This window comes from Boleophthalmus pectinirostris, unplaced genomic scaffold (genome assembly GCF_026225935.1).
Source record: "Boleophthalmus pectinirostris isolate CB_2022bp ecotype Guang Dong unplaced genomic scaffold, ASM2622593v1 HiC_scaffold_11, whole genome shotgun sequence".
Taxonomy (NCBI): Eukaryota; Metazoa; Chordata; class Actinopteri; order Gobiiformes; family Gobiidae; genus Boleophthalmus; species Boleophthalmus pectinirostris.
In genome coordinates, this window is record NW_026570994.1 from 20,145,431 (window position 1) to 20,170,221 (window position 24,791).

Below are 24,791 nucleotides of genomic sequence, written 5' to 3' on the forward strand. Positions count from 1 at the left end.
TTTCCTGTCTAGAAATAATTTATCAGTTTTTAGACCCTTCGTCCGCTTCATTCGCGCCATCGCTGGAAGGAATCTCCAAGAATCACCTCGGTTTGTCTTCGCTCCTTTTCCCCTTCTTCTCTTCGTCTTTCAGCGACCTCAAAAACCGACTTTCTTTTGCGGCGAACTGCTCGTGGATTCTCGTCCGCCGTCGCAACAAACTTTGTGCGAAATGCGAGGAAGCGACTGTTTTGAAAAAGCCTCTAAGAACCGCTGCGTAAACCACGTAATCCCCGCATCCCGACGAGTCAGTTACACTAGAAACGTAGGGAGTTTGATTGACAACCTAACAGCCAATAGATAAAGAGGCAGTCTCGTTTTCTATTGGCTGATGTTTATCTGGCCTCAACACGTCCAGAGTTGATAAATTTTCATTCTTTTTTTTTTTTTGGTCATCATAATTACAAAGCTGTAATGGTATTTTAAACTTTCATTGACAATTTGAAACAAAAAAAAAATCCTCCATACAACCTTTAACACATACAAACACATAATAACATTTCTTAAAGTTTCATGCTGTTGTTGTTTTTTTGTTTTTTTTCAGGGGCGTTTTTGTTTCGCTGCCAGACTCTGTGATGGTGGAGCAGCTCTCCCCACAGACAGGCCAAGCGCTCCTGACCAAAGCCCAGAACGGAGGCCTGTCCCATGGGTCGCCGAGCTCCAGGGACCCGGGGCTGCTGGAGAGGGGGCAGTGGGCCAGTAAAGCCGAGTTCCTGCTGGCCGTCGCGGGGCAAATCATCGGCCTGGGCAACGTCTGGAGGTTCCCCTACCTCTGCTACAAGAACGGAGGAGGTGAGGAGGCGTTTACAGGGTTTATATCACACAAAACTGACTCTTGTGAGGTTTAAAATGTGTTATAATGTTTTTATCTCGTTAAAAACAGACCTGGACTTGTGTTTTGTTTCATTCACATGTTTGAGTAACTTTTTATTATGAGTCTGTCTGTGTGAATGAAACAAAACACAACTCCAGAATCTGTGTATCATTTGTTCATTTGTTTTTCGAAATAAAACCAAAAATAAGAAAACGACCCAGGACTAAAACAGGTTCGGGACTGAGACTGGGACTGAGACTGAGACTGAGACTGAGACTGGGACTGACGGAACTGGGACTGAGACTGGGAGGACTGAGACTGGACTGACTGGGACTGGGAGGACTGGACTGAGACCAGGACTGAGACGGATCAAGACAGGGGAAGACAGGGACCCAGGACCGGGACTGGAGACTGGGACTGGGACTGGGACTGGGACTGACTGGGACTGAGACTGGGACTGGGACTGGAGACTGAGACTGGGACTGGGACTGAGACTGAGACTGAGACTGGGACTGAGACTGAGACTGGGACTGAGAGCGGGACGGAGACCGAGACCGAGACAGGGATCAAGACAGGGACCAGGTCCGGGACCAGGACCGGGACTGAGACCGGGACAGGGACGAAGACAGGGACCAGGACCGAGAACAGGAACAGGACTGAGAACGAGACCGGGAACAGGACCGAGACTAAGACAGGGACTGAGACTGGGAACAGAACCAGAACTAAGACTGAGACCGGGAACAGGACCAGGACCAGGACTGAGACCGGGAACAGGACCAGAACTGAGACCAGGAACAGGACCGGGACCGGGAGCAGGACCAGACAGTGACTGAGACAGTGATTGAGACCGGGACAGTTCAGTCCTGGTTCAGTCCTGGTTCAGTCCTGGTTCAGTCCTGGTTCAGTCCTGGTTCAGTCCGGCATCGCAGTTTAAATAATGGAAACGGGAAATGGCCGTTATTTTTTTTTTTTCCATTATTCATTTAAACACAAAATCTAAAAAAATGAAAAAACAAATCGTTATCTGTTTTTTCATTTTGGATTTGGAGACAAATAATGAAGAAAATAGTTGTTTTTTTTCGTGTTTTTATTTTTGGTTTTATATTGATTCTCCAGGTCTGTTTTGACAAGGAAACAACATTAGAAAACCGATCAGAAAACGGCGAAACATGGGAGGAGACAGGACAGGCTTTCATGTTGTTCTAACTCTGACTTTGTTTGATGTGGTCAATATTTATCATAGTTTTACATTAGTTCATTGGGAAGTTGAAGACAAAAGTACAAAAATACAGGAAGCAGCGGTGAGAATGTTCCTGTCCCGAGACTCACACCGCGCTGTAACGTTCATGTGTGTTCGTGTTTGAATCATTTGCAGAATTGGCCACAAATAAGTAAGAACGAGTAACATTTTTACAGTGTTACATGGACAGTCTGTGTATTTTTGGTTAAAATATTATCAAGTTTTGGAAAAAAAATGTGTTTCTCAATCCCTTTCTGTCTCAGTCAGAAGTCTCAAGGTCAGGTCAACAGGAGGGACGGTCAGGAACGGTCAGCAGATTCTGTGTCAGGGCAGTTTGAGGGGAGGAAGAGTTCTCAGGACAAAAGTGTCTCTGTGTGTCCTGCAGCGTCACAGGAGCCTCCAGGTGAACACAGCAGGAAAAGCCTTGTTCTGTTCTTTCAGTAGATGATTAAATGGTCCATCGATCCGTTTTCTTCCGCTTATCCGGGTCCGGGTCGCAGGGGCAGCGGTCTAAGCAGGGACTCTCAGACTTCCTTCACCCCGGACACTAAATGGTCCATTCGCTCAAAGTGTAGGCGAGTTTCATTGTTGACAAAAGCGCGCGTTGCATGCTGGGAATTATTTTGGTCGGCGGCAATAAACACTAATTCAACATGACGGACGGAGCGAGAAAGCACGTAAAGGGTATTGATCCCGGTTATTTATCCACTCTAACGGCAGAGGACCCAAGACCATTTGACCAGAAATTGGTCATAAGCATCGACGGACGACAAATCACCCTTTTCAACCCCGACAAAAGCCTGGACCAAACCAAATTTCTGGTCAGAATCGCCAACTACCTGGACAAATATTCACTTGGGTGATATCCACAATGACTTGGTGGAAACTCCTGGGTCATTCACAGCAGAAAAGATGAAAACCTCCAAGAGTCTCGATGTGTTGTTGAACTTGTTGGAGTCCACGGTTTGTTAGGATCTTCTACGTTTGCTCTGCGGATGTTTGAAAGTCGTTTAATTCACCGTTAGCGGTTCTTTTCACTCAGAATACGAAAAAGACATTTTCCTTCTTCCGTGCTTCTATTTGTGCATCCGATAATGCAGCAGGAATTTACCATTATCGGGGATAAATACGCGAGGTTACACACTGTGTTTGACGCTACCGTGTTTCTTGCCTCCGACCAAAATATTTCCCAGCAGCAACGCGGGCTTTTAATAACAATGACGTCAGCTGAAACTCACCTATTTCGTCCTCTTTTCTGCCACATTTGATGTAAAAAGGCTTTTTTTTGTTGTGTTGTCGCGTTTGTATTTGTCGCGGCGTTTGCGTTTGTTGTGACCCCCTCTCGGCTTCCGTAGAGAACCGTGCATCTAAACATTCTAGAAGATTGGGACCCTGTAGTGTGAACCCAGTGAACTCACGTCTGATTTGAAGTTGCGAGTATTGGGACGAGGCCAACATTTTAGCCGAGGCGAATTCTCGATTAGGCACGGCTTGGGTAATTAGTTGTCATGGCAACGGTGCAATCCAACCCAAGTTATATGTCGTTTGAACGGAGTCTGCGTAAACTATGTATGTATCATTTACATAAAAAAACAACACGTTATTAAGCCTTCAGTCAACGTTAGACAGTAGAAGGAATTGTTTGACTGATGAAAAAAAGTTCGACTGGTCAAATAAAAAAAACAAAAACGGAGCGGTCCTTTCTGATCACGTGCGTTTCTTTCCAGGCGTGTTCTTCGTGCCGTACCTCCTCTTCCTGGTGCTGTGCGGCGTCCCCCTCTTCCTCCTCGAGACGTCTCTGGGGCAGTTCACGAGTCTGGGAGGAGTCAGCGCCTGGAGGTCCATCTGCCCCCTGTTCGGAGGTACGACCCCAACACAACACAACACAACAGTTTCATAAAGTTAAAGCAGAACACTTCTCATTTACACTCTGAAGTTAAAGTTGAAGTGATTCATGTCTGACTCATTTTTATTTTCTTATATTCAAGACGTCATTGCTCTGATCTGTCTCCATTTTCACCGTTTTATTTTGTTTCCTCGTCACAAACAGACCTGGAGTTGTGTTTTGTTTCATTCACACGTTTAACACACAAACCCTGCAGATTTAGGCTTTTACGTTCTTTTCTCAAAAACACAGAAAACAGGAAGTGCTCCATTGTGTTTATAGACTCCATGCACCTTTTACTAGATTCACTGGCAATTCCAGGACTGAAATTATCCAGATCTTGAGTGATTATTTTGAGGAAATACCAACATTCTAACATGACTTAAAGCTGATGACGACATCTCACTGCGCTCTGTTTACATGTGCCATCGCTTTTAGCAGAGAAAAAGAATCCAGCGGCAGAAATATCTATTAAATAAAAAAAAAATAAAAGAATGTACAGTTAAATAAAGAGAAATAGTGAAGCTGATGTCCGTCCTTTTATGATTCGTGCTCCTCCGTGAGTTTATGGAGATAAAAACAGAGCAGAGCAGCGACGACGGCCTGAGACGAGAAGCAGCTAAACTTCTGTCACAGAGTGTGTTTACATGCACATCAATAACCCGGTTATGATCGGGTTTTTTGAGTATCCCGGTTTCTTGATGGTGCATGTAAACGCAGTAACCCGGTTTCAGTATCCCGGTTATTAGAAACCGAGTTACTGTAGCTGGTTTATTCCGATAGTAACCGGGATACTTGTGGCATGTAAACGCAGTATTATCCCGGTTACTGCAACATAAAGTTGAGTCGCATGCGTCCAAAAGACACTTTCCAGCCTTTCACCACAACAGTAGTGACATAAATAAATTGACCAACATAAATAAAGTGACCAAACGAGTGAAATGACTGTAAAATAAAGAGCTGCACTAAACCTGCACACGTACAATCTGCACTCGTGTGACGCTGAAAAACTAAAACATGAACTATCTCCTGTACAACACACACACAGAACAGACTCACCATCATCAGCACCTCTTCTGTCACAGAAATAACACACATAATCCACAGAGTCGTGTCATTTAGTCCAAAAGAAACTGATCGCATCAGCGGCGCAAGGAGCGAGTTGTTTTTATCGCCGCTAACAGTTTATGCTAATTAGCCAAAGGGTCTTAAGTTTCGTTTCTGTAAAACGTAAACAAATGTGATCAGAGCTGAATGATCTGATCAAACGGGCTGATGTGTCTATAGTGTTTATGGTTTATATGTTGTAAAGTTGAGTTTATTTATGCAGAAGATTTTAATGAAGAATCTGCACAGTGGATTGTGGGAGATCTCGTAGCTCCTTAGCTTCTTATGCTAAAGGAGCTCACGGTTTGTATTTTTCCTGGTTTATTAAATTGATTTAAGTTAATTTTTGCGCCTGTGCATTTGTAAGATTATGTCAAGAAACCGGGACACTCCATTTGATCATGTACACGCGGATATGAGTGTCCCGGTTTCTCAGTGCTCATGTAAACACAGTAACACGAACACTGACAGAACCGGGTTATTGATGTACATGTAAACACACTCACAGTTTTGGAGCAGAGTTTATCCACTGTTTTCCTCGTGTGAGTAACATCAGCTCACCTGACAGGGCTCGTATAGTAAAGTCGTGTGTCTGTGTCGCGCTTTGGCCCACCTCCTCCCATCTGTGCCGCACCAGAGTTTGGTCCGTTTACCCTCAAACTGGACAAACGTACGGCGCTTTAGGTTGTACGGCTTTTGGGCACGGTTCTAAAGCCCTAGTGTGAGTGCAGCCTGAGGTCATGTTTGTAGAGTCGAGTCGGTATTGTGCTCCTGTGACTTGTGAATTTGATGACTGATTGGTTGAAAAAGGCTCTTAATGACTTTCTAATCTCTCTGACCTTACACCTATTTCTCACTGCACTCTTCCAGTTTCTCAACATTATAATCTAACGTAATCGCACGACTCACACTGACTCAGCCTTAATCTGAGGACGTTTTTGGCTCTGGGCCCTGGTTCCCGTGTTCTCCTGATAACTACAACTGTTCCAGATCCAACACTCCCGCCCTGTCATTTATTTATCTGTTTGATTTGAACCTTTTACGTTCAAAGAATGAGTGTGTGCAGATAATACTGGCTCTAAAATATTATGGAGTCACTAAATCCTTGTTTTTGTCCTGGTTTAGAGCCTGGTTTTATTTTTGGTTCAGTCCTTGGTGCAGTCTTGGTTTAGTCCTTGGTTTAGTTTTCGTTTTTTCTTGATGTAATCCTGATTCAGTCCTGGTTTAGTCCTGATTAAGTCCTTGTTTAGTTTTTGGTTCAGTCCTTGGTTCAGTCTTGCTTTAGTCCTTGCTTTAGTTCTCGTTTAGTCCTGATTTATTCCTAATTCTATCCTGATTCAGTCCTGGATTAATGCCTGGTTTAGTCCTAGGTTTACTTCTTGTTTAGTCTCGATTTAGTCCTGATTCAGTCCTGGTTTAATGCCTGGTTTAGTTTTGGTTCAGTCTTGGTTTAGTCCTTGATTTTGTCCTGGTTTAGTCCCTGTTTTAGTCCTTGGTTTAGTTCTCATTTAATCCTGTTTAGTCCTTTGGTTTAGTCTCTTATTTAAATCCTGTTTTTAGTCCTTGGTTTAGTTCTCATTTAATCCTGTTTTAGTCCTTGGTTTAGTTCTCATTTAATCCTGATTTAGTCCTTGGTTTAGTTCTCAGTTTAGTTCTCGTTTAGTCCTTATTCAATCCTGATTCAGTCTTGGTTTAGTTCCGGGTTTAGTCCTTGGTTTAGTTCTCGTTTAGTCCTTATTTAGTCTTGACTCAGTCCTGGTTTAGTCCTTAGTTTAGTTCTTATTTAGTCCTGATTCAGTCCTGGTTTAGTTTTTTTTCCAGTCCTTGGTTCAGTCTTGGTTTAGTCCTGATTTAGTCTCTGTTTTAGTCCTTGATTTAGTCCTCGTTTAGGCCTGATTTAGTCCCCTATTCAGCCCTTGTTTACCTTGTTTTAGTCCTGGTTTAGACCCAGTTTTAGTCCTTGGTTTAGTTTTCCTTTAGTCATGATTCAGTCCTGGTTTAGTCCCTTGATTTAGTTCTCGTTTAAGTCCTGATTTAGTCCTGATTCAGTACTAGTTTAGTGCCTGGTTTAGTTCTTGGTTTAGTTCTCATTTAGTCCTTGGTTCAGTTGTGGTTTAGTCCCTTTAGTCCTTGGTTTAGTTCTTGTTTAGTCCTGATTCAGTCCTGGTTTAGTGCCTGGTTTAGTTTTGGTTCAGTCCTTGGTTCAGTCCTTGATTTAGTCCCTGGTTTAGTCCCTGGTTTAGTCCTTGGTTTAGTTTTCGTTTAGCTCTGATTCAGTCCTGGTTTAAGTCCTTGGTTTAGTTCTTGTTTAATCCTTGGTTTAGTCCTGGATTTAGTCCTTGGTTTAGTTCTTGTTTAGTTCTTGTTTAATCCTGTTTTAGTGCCTGGTTTAGTCCTTGGTTCAGTCCTGGTTTAGTCCCTGTTTTAGTCCTTAGTTTAGTTCTCATTTAGTCCTGGTTTAGTCCTAGTTTAGTTGTGGTTTAGTGCCTGCTTTTGGTTCTTTGTTCAGTCCTTGATTTAGTCCTTGATTTAGTCCTTGATTTAGTCCTTGACTTCCTTTTATTCCCTGAAAATTTCAACACATTTTTCAACTTTTCATCCCAAATTCACAAGTATTTCCACCAAATGACTCCAAAAACTGGAGGATCATAAAAACTTTAAAGGAGGAGGTGTGCGCATGAATGACTGAAGTGTTCTCTGGAGCGTCTGAAGCCGCACACACAGGGCTGCCGTTGTCGTGTTATCGTTTGTGTATCCGCCGTAAATAGAGCGGTGACATTTAAGTCCGAGGAAAAACACAGAGGCTTCATTAACACCGGACCGATTGTGGTTTGAAACGATCGCAATTTCAAGTGAATCACGAGTTACTGTAAAGCTCGTGTCGCCGCTCAGTCAGAAAACACTGAAAACACAAGAGCCGCTCATGTTTATTTATACAAACTCGTTACTCACTGGGTCAAAAAAGTCCCACGAATGACAATTTTACTGTGTTTGACTCGAATAAAAGGCCCAGATTACGCAAAACGGACTCTTCTGAGCTTTTAGTCATGTTTATAATTCACGTCACGTCCATATTCACGACACTCACCTGCAGCTCCGCACGGTCTGGACACAAAACGAAAAAGAATTCTGTTTTTGCGCGTTTGGTTTTATAGTTTATTTTCATCAACACGCTGTTTAGATTTTGTTAAACACTTTGATTTAAAAGGAACTTAAACTCACGTAAACAAAAAGGCTTTAGAGTTTTGAAAATTTATCCCAGACCTAGAAAAAAAAAAAATCACGATTATTTTGGTCAATATTGAAATCGTGATTATTTAAACGATTTTTTTTTTTTTTTTGTTACACGATGCTTTTATTCAGCATTTCTCAAAAAAAAACAACATGAAACCAGTGAAAAAAATTGACTAAAAACAAAATTTGGGAAATGTTTCGCATCTTAAATTAAATATGACATAAAGTCGTTTTCATTAGTGTAAAATTTTCATGTGACCAACAAGTCAACTGCACCGATTCTCTCAAAAAACGGCTTAAAACGGCTTTATCGTCTCTATTGAACTTATCTGCTGTAAAAAAATTGACTCCATACAAAATAACAAAACCCGATGACGACAGCAACTTCTAGAATAAGATGGATATTGAACGATAAGTCGATATAGTGATTATTGCACTGTAAAGTCATGGAAAATTCACTTTAGGTCAAGAAAAAATCACGGAAAAGATTTGAAAGTTGGAAAAAAAATGGGAGATTCCGTGCAGCGACCGTAGTTTATGAGGATTCACGAGGTTCGGAGGGACGTAGTCGAGGCGGCCGCTCTAACTGTAAAGTGCTGCGGGAAATACTGCATTAAATCCAGAAGTCTACAGGGTTCCCATGGTCATGGAAATCCTGGAAAAGTCATGGAATTTTGTAAATTCATTTAAAGTTTTGGTAAAGTGATGGACTTTTAGTTTCTCTTTCATGCAATTTTATGCCTTTTATGTGCCTTTTGTTTAAAAGACACGACAATAAAATGCACTGACAGGATTTAGAATTTTTAAACCTATAATAATAAACCATAAGGTGAGTGGTTTGGGATTATGGTTTTTAACATTTCAGATTTAGCCCTAAACGTCTGATCAATTCTACACATGTAGGTGCTGTAAAGTCATGGAAAATTCACTTTAGGTCATGAAAAAAATCATGGAAAAGTTTTGAAATTTGAAAAAGAGTGTGAACCCTGATATAAACCGTCTGTTTTAGTTCATTGGGGGAAAAGACTTGTGTGCAGTTTGGTGCATGTTGTTGTTGTTGCGTTATATTAGATACGTATTTTCTGTTTATTTGTTTGAACAGTTTATTTGCGATTAAATTATTTTGCGTTAACTCCAGAAGTTTACTTTAATACATTTTTCCTCCTACTTCGATCACGTCAGTCCAGCTTCCTCACAGTCCCTTCTCCAAAACATCTCCAGAGTTGTGTTTTGTTTCATTCACACACAAGTTATTCTTTATTCAGGGTTCCCACGGTCATGGAAATCCTGGAAAAGTCATGGAATTTTAGTATCTCTTTTACGCAGTTTAACGAAGTTTTCATTAGACTACTATGATTATTTCTGAACGTCTGCACCTTTTGTTTAAAAGAGACGACAATAAATGCACTGACAGGATTTTGAATATTAAAAAACTATAATCCCAAACCATACGGTGAGTGGAAAGACTTAAAGGTTGTATGGAGGATTTTTTTTTTGTTTCAAATTGTCAATGAAAGTTTAAAATACCATTACAGAGACGCAGCAGCTTTGTAATTACGATGACCAAAAAAAAAAGAATGAAAATTTATCAACTGTGGACGTGTTGAGGCCAGATAAACATCAGCCAATAGAAAACGAGGCTGCCTCTTTACCTATTGGCTGTCAGGTCATCAATCAAACTCCCTACGTTTCTAGTGTAATTGACTCGTCGGGATGCAGGGATCACGTGGTTTATGCAGCGGTTCTTAGAGGCTTTTTCAAACTGTCACTTCCTCACAAAGTTTGTTGCGATGGCGGACGAGAATCCACGACCAGTTCGCCGCAAAAGAAAGTCGGTTTTTGAGGTCGCTGAAAGAAGAAGAGAAGAAGGGGAAAAGGAGCGAAGACAAACCGAGGTGATTCTTGGAGATTCCTTCCAGCGATTGCGCGAGTGAAGCGGACGAAGGGTCTAAAAACTGACGCGTCGGTTGCTAAATTATTAGGTCATTTCAACAGTAATTCTGAACGCGCACTGGCTGTAAAAAAAAATGTGATTTTTAGAGTAAAGAGGCGGGAGGAGGTGTTTCTACTGAGGCTGTGGAGGATGAAGGTGGTGTCACGCATGCACAACATTTGTAAAAAAAAACTGTCGCTGTATTTCTCTTCCCTTAAAAAAATCCTCTATACAACCTTTAAACATTTCATATTTAGCCCTAAAACTCTGATCAATTCTACACATGTTGGTGCCGTAAAGTCATGGAAAATTCACTTTAGGTCACGAAAAAGTCATGGAAAAGTTGAAAAAGAGTGTGAACCCTGATATAAACCGTCTGTTTTAGTTAATTGGGAGGAAAAGACTTTATTGACTTGTACTTGAAACTTATTTTCTGTTTATTGGTTTGAACAGTTTATTTGTGATTAAGATGTGATGTGATTGTTTTCAGTCTGCCTCCTACTTCGATCACGTCACCGCTCCCTTCTCCAAAAACAAACCCAGAGTTGTGTTTTATTTCATTCACACATATTTGAGCAAACTCTTTATTACTCAAAACGCTCTCTTCCACTTTGTGATGTCATGAACCGTTCGTTTTCAAGTGAACTCTTTACCTTTTAGTTCAGTTTTTATTGCTGCTGATTCAGAGGTTTATTACCATTTTTAATATTTTTTTACTGAGCTACTGTGTCCAAGTAATTTCCCTCGTGGATCAATAAAGTCCGTCCGAGTTTAAGTGAATTCCTGGGCTGAAGTTACCCGAAGTTTAAGAGAAGAACTCCCATAAATCTGCGGGTTTTGCGCGTTTAAACACGTGCGAATGAAACAAAACACAGCTCCGGGTCTGTTCGCGACGAGGAAACGACATCAGAACAAACATTAGATGAGAAAATAGTGCAACGTGGACCTTTTTTAAAACCACAAATAAAACGGAGAGATGTTTTAAACCACTTCGAGCGGAGCAGCGGTTGTTTTTCTGCATTGAAATGAGTCCTTCCGCAGACGAGTGTCCTCAGGCCGCTCTCCAAAACCTCTTCAGCCGGCGAGAGAGCGTGGACTCTTCTCACATGAGCCCGGAGACGAGAAGAAAAGAGAGGAAAAGAGAGGAAAAGAGGGAGATAAACAAAAGCTCTGTTTAAATAGTTTAGATTCTGATCATCTGACCGCCTCATCATCATGTTCAAGTGCGTCCAACAGGGTTTTCTTTGTTATTCCGACTCGGTTCAGTGCTGGAATCGTACTAAATATTTATCATAGTTTCGCATTAAAGTGTCAGTTTGTGGAGGAAAAAAAAAAAAAGAGTTAAAAATACAGGAAGTCAGCAGCGAGTTTTAAAGCAGATAAGTGTTCGCTCTGGCACGCGTCCGACCTTATCGTCCCGTAACGGCTGCTGCTCCTCGTTTTGGCCGCGGTCCCGGTGTTTTTTTTTTTTTTTATATACATATCGCTTCTCGGTCTGTAAATAAATTCCTATTCCTAATATGGAAGTGGCTCCGAGCGCGTCTAGAACCGCGGCGTCGATGAGCTGCGTTGGGCTGGAGCTGGATGGTTGTGGGAAAACAGACGTGTAAACAGACGGTGTTTAAACGACAGGTTCAGCAGCTTTTACACTGATAAGACACACAGACACACACAGAGACACACACAGACACATTATTTACATTATTATTTCCTTTCTCTCTTCTCTCTTTATCTTTCTCTTTCCCTCTTCTCTCTGTCTCCCCTTTCTCTCCCTCTTACCCTTTCTCTCCCTTCCTCTCCCTCCTTCTTTCTCTCTCTCCCTCTTAACCTGTCTCTCCCCTTTCTCTCTCTCTCCTCTCTTCTCTCTCTCTCTCACTTACTCACTCTCTTCCCTTTCTCTCTCTCCTTTCTCTTCTCCATCTCTCCCTTTTTACCCTGTCTCTCCCTCTCTTTCTCTCCCTCTCACCCCTTCTCTCTCTTCCACTCTCTATCCCCTTAAGTTTTCTCTCTCCCTCTCTCCCCTTTCTCTCTCCCTCCCTTTCTCTTTCTGTCTCTCTATCTCCCTCTTACCCTATTGCTCTCTCTCTCTCCCCCTCCCTCCGTCTCTCCTCTTCATCTCTCTATTCCCTTAAACTGTCTCCTTCTTTCCCCTTTCTCTCTCCCTCTCTCCCCTTTCTCTGTCTCCCTCCCCTTATCTCTCTCTCCCCTTTCTCTCCTTTTTCTTTCTCTCTCTTTCTCCTGCTTTCTTTCTCTCTCTCTCTCCATCCCCTTTCTCTCTCTCTCCCTCCCCTCTCTCTCTCCCCTTTCTCTCTTCTCTTTCTTTCTCTCTCTCTCTATCCCCTTTCTCTCTCTCTCCCTCCCTCTCCCTCTCTCTCTCTCCCTTTCTCTCTCTCTCCCCCCTTTCTATCTCTATCTCTCTCTTACCCTCACTTTCCTCTTCTCTCACCCTCTCTCCCCTCTCTATCTCCCTCTTCTCCCTACCTCTTCTCTCTCTCTCTCTTCTTTCCTTCTTGTCCCGCTCTCTTTCTCTCCCTCCCTCCCTCTTACCCTCTCTCCCCGTTCTCTTTCTCTCTCTCTCCGTCTTCTGTTTTGATAAATAGTGTAAATGGTCTGGATTTGTAATAAAACACTTTTTTTTTATGTAAATAGAACGAGGTGTGGATGTAATTCAATGTACAATGTTTTTAACAACGACAATAAAAGTGTGTTAAAAATCATCTCAAATCTCTCTCCATCTCTCTCTCTCTCTCTCTCGTCTCTCTCTCTCTCTCTCTTCTCTCTCTCCGTGTTTCTCTCTCTGTCGTTCAGGTCTGGGTTATGCGTCTCAGGTGATGATCCTTCATGGTTGTGTTTATTACATCATCATTCTGGCCTGGGCTCTGTTCTATTTGGGCCACAGTTTTCAGAGCGAACTCCCCTGGGCCCACTGCAACAACACCTGGAACACTGGTCAGTACACACACTGAAACAACCCCCGACACACACTGACACACAACCCCCGACACACACTGAAACAACACCTGGAACACTGGTCAGTACACACACTGAAACAACCCCCGACACACACTGAAACAACCCCCGACACACACTGAAACAACACCTGGAACACTGGTCAGTACACACACTGCAACAACACCTGGAACACTGGTCAGTACACACACTGAAACAACCCCCGACACACACACACTGAAACAACCACCCGACACACACTGAAACAACACCTGGAACACTGGTCAGTACACACACTGCAACAACACCTGGAACACTGGTCAGTACAACACACACTGAAACAACCCCCGACACACACTGAAACAACCCCCGACACACACTGAAACAACACCTGGAACACTGGTCAGTACACACACTGCAACAACACCTGGAACACTGGTCAGTACACACACTGAAACAACCCCCGACACACACTGAAACAACACCTGGAACACTGGTCAGTACACACACTGCAACAACACCTGGAACACTGGTCAGTACACACACTGAAACAACCCCCGACACACACTGCAACAACACCTGGAACACTGGTCAGTACACACACTGAAACAACCCCCGACACACACTGCAACAACACCTGGAACACTGGTCAGTACACACACTGCAACAACACCTGGAACACTGGTCAGTACACACACTGAAACAACCCCCGACACACACTGAAACAACCCCCGACACACACTGCAACAACACCTGGAACACTGGTCAGTACACACACTGAAACAACCCCCGACACACACTGCAACAACACCTGGAACACTGGTCAGTACACACACTGAAACAACCCCCGACACACACTGCAACAACACCTGGAACACTGGTCAGTACACACACTGAAACAACCCCCGACACACACTGAAACAACCCCCGACACACACTGCAACAACACCTGGAACACTGGTCAGTACACACACACTGAAACAACCCCCGACACACACTGCAACAACACCTGGAAACACTGGTCAGTACACACACACTGACACACACAAACCCCCGACACACACTGCAACAACACCTGGAACACTGGTCAGTACACACACTGAAACAACCCCCGACACACACTGAAACAACCCCCGACACACACTGCAACAACACCTGGAACACTGGTCAGTACACACACTGAAACAACCCCCGACACACACTGAAACAACAACCCCCGACACACACTGCAACAACACCTGGAACACTGGTCAGTACACACACTGAAACAACACCGACAACACACACTGAAACAACCCCCGACACACACTGCAACAACACCTGGAACACTGGTCAGTACACACACTGAAACAACCCCCGACACACACTGAAACAACCCCACACACTGAACAACACACACACTGAAACAACACCTGGAACACTGGTCAGTACACACACTGAAACAACCCCCGACACACACTGCAACAACACCTGGAACACTGGTCAGTACACACACTGAAACAGCCCCCGACACACACTGAAACAGCCCCCGACACACACTGAAACAACCCCTGACACACTGAAACTCACACACACTAAACCAAAACTACAACCAATATCCAAACTAGATCCTCATTTTTCGCAGGTATCGATACTAAAAAAGTCCCGTTGACAGGACAAAACCGACCTGGTTTGGACCTGGTTTGAACCTTGTTAAGACCTGGTTTGAACCTGGTTAAGACCTGGTTTGGACGTGGATTAGACCTAGTTTAGACCTGGTTTGGATCTGGTTTGGACCTGGTTTAGACTTTTTTTAGACCTGGTTTGGACCTGGTTTGGACCTGGTTTGGACCTGGTTTAGACGTGGATTAGACCTGGTTTGGACCTGGTTTAGACCTGGTTTGGACCTGGTTTAGTCCTGGTTTGGACCTGGTTTGGACCTGGTTTAGACGTGGATTAGAACTGGTTTGGACCTGGTTTAGACGTGGTTTAGACCTGGTTTGGACCTGGTTTAGACCTGGTTTGGACCTGGTTTGGACCTGGTTTAGACCTGGTTTGGACCTGGACCACTGAGGGATTACCCAGATATAAGGACACATGGGAACAGTAAAGAAAGTTCTACCATTTAATGTAGAAAATCACAGTATATTGTCTAAAGAAAAAGCGTTTTTGTTATCATTATGGTATCAGAATCTGTATTACATATCATAGTCTAATCCTGAGAATCAAAATAGTTTTAAATTTTAGTATCGTGACACTAGTTTTGCTGCTGTAGTGTCATAAAAACACAAAAAAAACCAATAGAAATGTCTAAACTATTTTTTTTGTATAGAAATATGCTCAAAATTGTGTGTATTATTGGAGTTTCTGCTTCTCTTTGTAGTTGTCATTTTGAGGACTTTTTCATCCCAAGTTTTAATGAAAATATGTTTTTGTTTGCAGCCTCATGTTTCGTCTTCGATCAGGCTAACCACTCTGCCAATGGGACCAACATGCCAGAGAACGCCACTTCGCCCGTCATGGAGTTCTGGGAGTGAGTTATGTCATTACTTTAAAAAATAAAAGTAAAATTTCTCCCTGCAGTCAATCCTCTGTAGCTCAGGGAGGTTCTGAGCTTCACATGAGGCCTTGTCTATAAACTGAGACTGAGACAAACTCGGATGTGTCCCTCAGTGTTTCTCATAGATGTTTTTAAGACTATGGTGGCACAGATTATTTTTGTTTGAGTATTTCAGTCATTCAGTTCATGTTTACTAATCCATGGCAGGAGAAATTCTATTTGTCAACTGGATAACTTTTTTTCTTTTTCTTTTTTTTTTATCAAATACTCATCCAAGCTGCTTCTTCAGGTCAGTTCTGGTCAGACCCTGTTGGACACCGCCTTATATCTGCCTGAAAAGAGGAGCTAACTACACTGAAACTACTCTGAAACTAACACATCTACTTGTTTACAGGTTCCGTTTGTTAGCTAGGCCTATTTATTGAAATGCATGTGGGGACTGTGCTTGAGTCATATTAGCAGGATCATTCAGGGCCAAACCTCTGAGCCTGACCCGGCTGTCACTATTGTTTTCTTTGTTTTGGTTTAGTTCTGAGGATGGAGTTGTAACTTGGAGACAGATTGTGTTTGAGCCTCCGTTTCTGTTCAAAGATGGATTGTTTCTCTTAACAAAAATAGCCTCTTTAACTCCCCTCTCAAACCAATTCTTTTGTCTGTGGTGGAGATGGACATTAGACTGAGGTCCTGTGTTGCTCTCTCACCCGTGTTGGTTCATCCTCTTGTGAAGTGACTGTTTTGTTTCTCCAATGTAACGCTCAGTTCCAGAGTAGTTTCAGTGTTGTTTGCTCCTCCTTTCAGGCAGATATAAGGCCGTGTCCACCAGCATTTTGACCAGAACTGAAGAAGCAGCTGCCAAACGTATTCAACCAAAAAACTTTAGTCCAGTAACAAAATTTTATTTCTCCTTTGTCATAGATTCTACCTGGATGCCTGAAGAATTTTACCAATATACTAGTCCATTGTTAAGTTAGAATATCATGAAAAAAGTTCAATATTTTTTGTCTGTCATTTCAGAAAGTCAAACCCGAGAGTTTATTGCTGGATTTTTTATATAATTGTGGCTTACAGATAATGAAAAAAAAAAATTCTGAGTCTTTTAATGTTATCTAGTAAATGCATCTTACTGCCTATATTAATTTTGACCAGTGTAATGTCTTTTATAGAATTTTTATGATAACACAACGAGCAACAAAGTGTAATGTTGTCATAATAATACAGAGTCCAGTTTATTTCAGACAATGAGAAGCCACTAGACCAGGAGTGTCAAACTCATTTTGGTCCGGGGGCCGTATCCAACCGACTTTGATCCCAAAGGGGCCGGATCAGAAAACTCATGTCATATAAACCTCAAAAATAACAATAAGTTCAAATATTTGTGCAGAGAAACACAAATCTATTACAGAAATCTTTTTTAATTGATGAACTCTTTCTTTTACAAAACATTATAATATCATGAACAACCTGAAACTTTAAGAAAAATGTAATTTCAACACAAAGTTTTAACATTAACTTGTCTGCAAACAGGAATAAGTAAATTTTTGTTGTAAAATCCTGCACTCGGCTCCACTTTTCTCATGTTGGACATTTTTCTGATGAGGGTGTCACGGTCAACAGTCAAAACGATCGTCCTTTAAGAGCGTTTGGAAAGAGACACAGTCTTCATTTGTGGGCGATGATCTCGTAGTCGATCGATTATCGATTAATCATTAACGCATGTATTACTATCTGCACTAATCTGCATAAATTCAACTTTACGACATATGACTTACACATCACAGAAAATTACAAACTTAAACTAATTTTAAATAAAACTCCATTGTGTTATTTCTGTCAGAAAATCATCCGAGGGCCAGATTAAAGGTCTTGGAGGGCCGGATCCAGCCCCCGGGCCTTATGTTTGACACCCCTGGACTACAGTCTCGTTTTATTTTTACTTTTGTTTGTGCTGGACATTTTTAAAACTGTAAGAGACTACATACAGTTTCTTTTATTTTAGAAGATTAAAAAATATTCAGAAATGTCTTGTTATTAATTAAAACTGCTAAAATAAAGATGACGTCAGGATTTACTGAAACTAAATGAGACGGTTTATTTCTCGTTCCCGTGTTATTGTCCCGTTAGCCTGTTAGCCCGTTAGCTTGTGCCTGTGACGTGGATGTGAAAGATTAACACTCTCCTGGTGTTTTTCAGGCGTGAGGTTTTGCATCTGTCTGATCACTTGGACGGTCTGGGCCCCGTGAGCTGGAAACTGGCCCTGTGTCTGCTGGCGGTGTGGGTCGTCTGCTACTTCTGCGTGTGGAAAGGAGTCAAGTCCACGGGGAAGGTGAGGCCAGCTGACGCGCTAACGTTAAACCGCTAAAAAAAACGCCGCGTCACTTTTTCCACAACACGTTTGTGCCGAGATCCGATGAGCGAAACTGTCCCCGTGCTCCAAACTTAAGAAAAGAACTGCTCCTAAACTAAACAATCTGTGTATCGTTCATGTGTTTTTCAAAATAAAACGAAAAATAAGAAAACGAAAAAAAACAAAAATGAAAAAAAAAAAAACAGATAATGATTTGTTTTTTCAGTTTTTGATTTTGTGTTTAAATGAAGAATTAAAAGAAAGGATAACGACCGTTTTCCGTTTCTGTGACTTAAACTGCGATGCCGGACTGAACCAGGACTAAACCAGGACTAAACCAGGTCCAGGACCAGACCAGGACTAAGGTTGGGACCAGACCAGGACCAGACTGTGACTGATACCGGGACTGAGTTGACCGGACCGAGACCGGGACCGAGACCGGGACTGAAAACGGTTTAGTAGTGTTTTAGTCCTGGTTCAGTCTAGACCAGGACTAAGGCTGGGACCAGACCAAGACCAGACTGTGATTGAGACCGGGACTGAGCCCAAGACGGGGACTGAGATGACCAGACCGGGGCTGGACCGGGACTGAGACCGGGACTGAAAACGGTTTAGTAGTGTTTTAGTCCTGGTTCAGTCTAGACCAGGACTAAGGTTGGGACCAGACCAGGACTAGATTGTGATTGAGACCGAGCCGGGACTGAGATGACCGGACTGAGACCGAGACCGGGACTGAGATGACCGGACTGAGACCGAGACCGGGACTGAGATGACCGGACCGGGACCGGGACTGAGATGACCGGACCGAGACCGGGACTGAGACCAGGACTGAAAATGGTTTAGTAGTGTTTTAGTCCTGGTTCAGTCTAGACCAGGACTAAGGTTGGGACCAGACCAGGACTAAGGTTGGGACCAGACCAGGACTAAGGTTGGGACCAGACCAGGACTAAGGTTGGACCAGACCAGGACTAAGGTTGGGACCAGACCAGGACTAAGGTTGGGACCAGATCAGGACTTAGGCTGGGACCAGACCAGGACCAGACTGTGATTGAGACCGAGATTGAGACCGAGACTGAGACCAGGACTGAGATGACCAGACCTGGACTGGACCGAGACCAAGACCAGGACTCAAAACAGTTTAATAGTGTTTTAGTCATGGTTTAGTCTAGACCAGGACTAAGGTTGGGACCAGACCAAGACCAGACTGGGATTGAGACTGGGACTGGGACTGAGACTGGGACTGAGACCACCAGACCTGGACTGGACCGAGACTGAGACCGGGACTGAAAACAGTTCAGTAGTGTTTTAGTCCTGGTTCAGTCCGGCGTCGCAGTTTAAATCATGTAAATGAAAAACGGACGTTATTTATTTATTTTTTCCATTTTTCATTTAAACACAATAAGGGGACAAAGGGCTGAGGGAACATTTATTTTGGTAAAATACAGAAAAGCTGCTTAAAAATGACCAAAACACAAAGAAAACGTGACGATACTGACTCACGTTCGTCATGAATTTGGCCGAGTTCAGAACAGTTTTCCTTAATCACTCACTCGTTTCACAATTTCTTTATTACCAACCACAAAAAAAACAGCGACGTTGCAGTTTTTTATTTGGAAACTCTGGTCACCCTGGTCGTTTGGCGCGGTGTTATCAGGGATTAAAATAGCCTGTGTCCAGTTCAAGTCCAACAGCTTCGTATTTCTTACACTGGACACATTTCATCCTGTGTGAGTCTAAACTGAGGCGAACACGACCAAATTAAAGTCTCCTGTACCTGTTTTTTAATATTATAATAAATAAGTTCCAGATTTAAACAACAATTATAGTAATGTTCTTTGTTTTAACTGAAAACAACCGAGAATTTTATGGTTAAGTGGCTTTTTTTCTGCTCTTTCTGGTGATAAAATGGCGCATAAAAAAAAAAGATGTTGGCGCTGCAAGAATAAAGTTGTAACATTTCGACATTAAAGTCGTAATATTATGAGAATAAAGTCGAAGCCAGAAAAAGTTTTAATTTTATGAGAATAAAGCCATAATTTTACAGGAATAAAGCTGAAGTTAAAATAAAGTCGTAATATTATGAGAATAAAGTTATAATATTACAAGAATGAAGTCTTAATAAAATCAAAGTCAAAGTGAAAAATGCGGCAGAAGAAGAACCTTGTTTTTCAATATAAAACCAAAAATAAGAAAACTAAAAAAACAAAACTTTTCTTCATTATTTGCGCCTTCAGACTAAACCATGACTAAACCAGGTCCGGGACCAGACCAGGACTGAGACCGGGAACAGGACCGGGAACAGGACCGGGAACAGGACCGGGAACAGGACCGGGAACAGGACCGGGAACAGTCCTGGTTCAGTCTTTATGCGGCGCAATATTCCTGCATCGCATTTTAAAGTCACGGAAAAGCCGTTTCCCATTTCCGTGACTTAAATCAGGACTAAACTGTTTTCAGTCCTGGTCTGGTCCCTGCCTCAGTCCTGGTCTGGTCCCGGTCTGGTCCCGTCTCAATCCTGGTCTTTCTGGTTTGGTTCTGGACCTGGTTTAGTCCTGATTCAGTCCTTGTTCAGTTGAATGAACGAATGATACACGGATTCTTCTCCTTTAAAAATGCTCCAAATTCTCCATTTTCCACTTTTCTGAGCAGCCGATATTCTCATAATATTACGACTTTATTTTAACTTCGACTTTATTCTCATAAAATTATGTCTTTATTCTCATAAAATTACAACTTTTTCTGGCTTCGACTTTATTCTCGTAGCGCCAACATTTATTTATTTTTTTAATCTGACCCTTATACTCCGTCATACGATTTTAGAAAATGTCCCACAAACGATTATTGTCAACATTTTTTATCATCACAGTGAAATATTTCCAAAATTTTTCTAGATTAAAAAAAATAAAATCTTTTTTTTATTTGATTAGTTAGTGTTGGCATGTAAATGTTTTGATCCTTTGTTATCAGGGATTAAAATAAATTTAATTAGATTTTTTATTAGATTTTTACTGCTTATACAAAATATCTGTACTGGGACAAGACGAACCAGGACTAGTATGAATTTTTGTTTTGTTTATTTTCACGTGTTTAAAAAATCCAGAATAATTCATGGTGTTCCTGTCTCGTAGGTGGTGTATCTCACGGCCACGTTCCCGTACCTGATGCTGTTCGTGCTGCTGATCCGAGGAGCCACTCTCCCTGGAGCCGCTCAGGGAATCGTCTACTACCTCAGACCCAACGTGACCAGGCTGGCAGACCCACAGGTACAGACGCACACAAGTACAAGTACAAGTACAAGTACAAGTACAAGTACACAAGCACAGGTACACACACAAGTACAAGTACAAGCACAAGCACAGGTACAGACGCACACACACAAGTACAAGCACAAGCACAGGTACAGACGCACACACACAGTACAAGTACAAGCACAAGCACAGTACAGACGCACACACACAAGTACAAGTACAAGCACAAGCACAAGTACAAGTACAAGCACAGGTACACACACAAGTACAAGCACAGGTACACACACAAGTACAAGCACAAGCACAGGTACACACACAAGTACACACAAAGCACAGGTACACACACAAGTACAAGCACCGAACGTGGCTGGGTTCAGGTAGATTTAAGGATAATTAAGTCGGAGAGAGAGATAAGAGAGGAGCAGAGGAATGGATAGAAGAGACAGAGAGAGGACAGATGGAGATGAAAGGAGAGCAGAGGCAGAGAGAACAGAGGTGAGGAAGAAAATAGCAGAGAATGGGAGAGACAGAAGATGTAAGAGAGAGAGAATGGACAGGAAAAAAAGGGTGGATGGAACAGAAGATGCAGAGGAAAAGAGATGAGAAGACAGAGAGAATGTAGAGGAAAGAGTGAGAGAAGAAGATGTAGAGAGAGAGAGGGTAGATGGAGCAGAGATGGATTGAGGAGAGGAAAGCAGAGGATGGAGGAGCAGAGGATGCAGAGAGAGGAGAGAGGGTTCAGAGGAGCAGAGAGAGGAGGGTCAGAGGGAAACAAGAGATAAGAGAGAGGAGATGGAGCAGAGAGGCAGATGGAGGCAGAGAAGCCAGGAGGAGGAGAGATCAGAGAAAGAAAGAGGGGAAGAGGGAGGAGCGATGGAGAGAAGAGAGGAGAGGAGGGTCAGAGGAGAACGTGAGAAGAGCAGAAGAAGTTCAGGGTGAGATGGAGCAGAGGAGCAGAAGAAAGGCCCAGACCACCTACATCTGTACATATTTTCATTTTTCCAACATGAAAACACTTTTTTTTTTTATCCTTTTAAAGGTTGTAGGGAGGATTTTTTTTTCAGTTTCAAATTGTCAATGAAAGGTTAAAATACCATTAGAGAGACGCAGCTTTGTAATTATGATGACCAAAAAAAAAAAAGAATGAAAATCTATCAACTGTGAACGTGTTGAGGCCAGATAAACATCATCCAATAGAAAACGAGGCTGCCTCTTTTTCTATTGGCTGTTAGGTTGTCAATCAAACTCCCTACGTTTCTAGTGTAACTGACTCGTCGGCGCGCGGGGATTACGTGGTTTACGCGGCGGTTCTTAGAGGCTTTTTCAAAACAGTCGCTTCCTCACATTTCGCACAAAGTTTGTCGCGACGGCCGACGAGAATCCACGACCGGTTCGCCGCAAAAGAAAGTTTTTGAGGTCGCTGAAAGACGAAGAGAAGGGGGAAAGGAGGAAAGACAAACTGAGGTGATTCTTGGAGATTCCTTCCAGCGATGGCGCGACCGAAGCTGACGAAGGGACTAAAAACTGATAAATTATTTCTAGACAGGAAACTTCAACGGTAATTCTGAACGCGCACTGGCTGTAAACAAGCGCGATTTCTAGAGTAAAGAGGCGGGAGGAGATGTTTCTACTGAGGCTGTGGAGGAGGAAGGTGGTGTCACGCAGGCACGAGGACTATCGCTGTATTTCTCTTCCCTTAAAAAAATCCTCTATACAACCTTTAACTCCTGCTCTCCAAACCACATTCACCTTTTTACCCTTTGGTGCATTTTTTAGCCGACGCGGTTCCTCCCAAATGTTCCCGGTTTCACTTTTTTTTGCTTTTCTGATTCATTCGAGGAGAGGTTTGAAAGTCGCTCCGGGGCCAAAACTCCGAGAACATTTAAAATAAAAAGTACCACGTGTGTGTGTAGAATAAACGCCGTACTTTAAATGTGTATTATTCTAGGTTCGGGTGAAGAATCGACTTGGAAACCTTCAGAAGTTCTTTCGCGGACGGTTAATTAAACTTACTTAAAGCTCGAGTTTCGTTTCTGGGGCAAATTTTGAAGCTTTTCTTAAACAAAATAAGTTGACGGATGGACGGACCTGCGTTCACCCCGGAGGGAAGTCCACGTCCAGAAACTTTAAAACGCGTAAAGGACGAACGATAAACACACACACGCTGATTTTATTATCGACAAAACGGCCGAAATATAAACTGAATTAATATTATCAGTGTTTTTTTCGTGTGTGATGTTCCAGTGAGGAATGGGGCAGGGCGAAAAAAAAGATAAAATCGATGAATCAGATTTGAAGTTCAGAGCGGTTTTGTTTGGATGGAAATGTTTTTTTTTAAATTTCCCCGCGTTTTGCATCGGAAAGTGGACGGAGGGACACAGATGAAGAAAATGAATAAATGAAGAATGGAAAAAACAGATAACGGCCGTTTCCCGTTTATGTGACATTTATGGGACTGAACCAGGACTGATCCAGGTCCAGGGACCAGACCAGGACTGAACCAGGACTGATCCAGGTCCAGGGACCAGACCAGGACTGAACCAGGACTGATCCAGGTCCAGGGACCAGACCAGGACTGAACCAGGACTGATCCAGGTCCAGGGACCAGACCGGGACTGAGACCGGACTGAGACCGGGACTGAGACCGGGACTGAGACCGGGACTGAGACCGGGACTGAGACCGGGACTGGACTGAGACCAAAGCGGGATTGAGACCAAGACCAGACCAGACCAAACCGAGACTGAGACTGACACCGGCACCAGACTGAGACCAGACCGAGACTGAGACCGGGACCAAACTGAGACCAGACCGAGACGAGACTGGACCAGACCGAAGAGACCGGACCGACTGAGACCAGACCGAGACCAGACCGAGACGACCGAGACTGAGACTGACACCGGGACCAAACTGAGACCAGACCGAGACTGAGACCAGACGAGACTGAGACCGACCGGGACCGGACTGAGACAGACCGGAGACCGGGACCCGGGACTGAGACGAGACGAGACGAGACTGAACGGGACCAAACTGAGACCAGATGGGACCCGACCAGACCGAGACCAGACCGAGACCAGACCGAGACTGAGACCAAGACCAGAGTGGGACCGAGACTGAGACCAGACCGAGGAGACTGGGACTGAGACCAAGACCAGACCGGGACCAGACCGGAGGCTCAGAGCCCACAGCAGGGCCGGAACTCGAAGCTGAGGCTCGGACCCTTCGGAGACTCAGAGTCAAAGCTCTGAGTCTGCTCTGGTCCCGGACCTGGTCAAGTCCTGGTTCAGTCCTGGTTCAGTCCTGGTTCAGTCCTGGTTCAGTCCTGGTTCAGTCCGTATCGTCACGTAAACGGGAAACGGCCGTTGTCTGTTTTTTCCATTCTTCATTTAAACACAAAATTTAAAACTGAAAAAACGAATCATTATCTGTTTTTCATTTTGGTTTTGGAGACAAATAATGAA

General features: G+C 43.2%; 1 protein-coding gene across 3 annotated transcripts in view; it reads left to right on the forward strand.

The window, feature by feature from the left end:
• LOC110165854 (sodium- and chloride-dependent GABA transporter 2-like) overlaps positions 1-24,791 on the forward strand; it is a 57,594-nt gene that overhangs the window by 10,116 nt on the left and 22,687 nt on the right. For all 3 annotated transcript variants that reach the window (XM_055162999.1, XM_020931042.2, XM_055163007.1), the window contains exons 2-7: positions 584-831; positions 3,821-3,955; positions 13,061-13,201; positions 15,623-15,713; positions 17,931-18,063; positions 21,213-21,347. In XM_055162999.1, coding sequence (XP_055018974.1) covers positions 615-831; positions 3,821-3,955; positions 13,061-13,201; positions 15,623-15,713; positions 17,931-18,063; positions 21,213-21,347 — 852 coding nt within the window. In that variant the 5' untranslated portion in view covers positions 584-614. The remainder of the gene's footprint in view (positions 1-583; positions 832-3,820; positions 3,956-13,060; positions 13,202-15,622; positions 15,714-17,930; positions 18,064-21,212; positions 21,348-24,791) is intronic.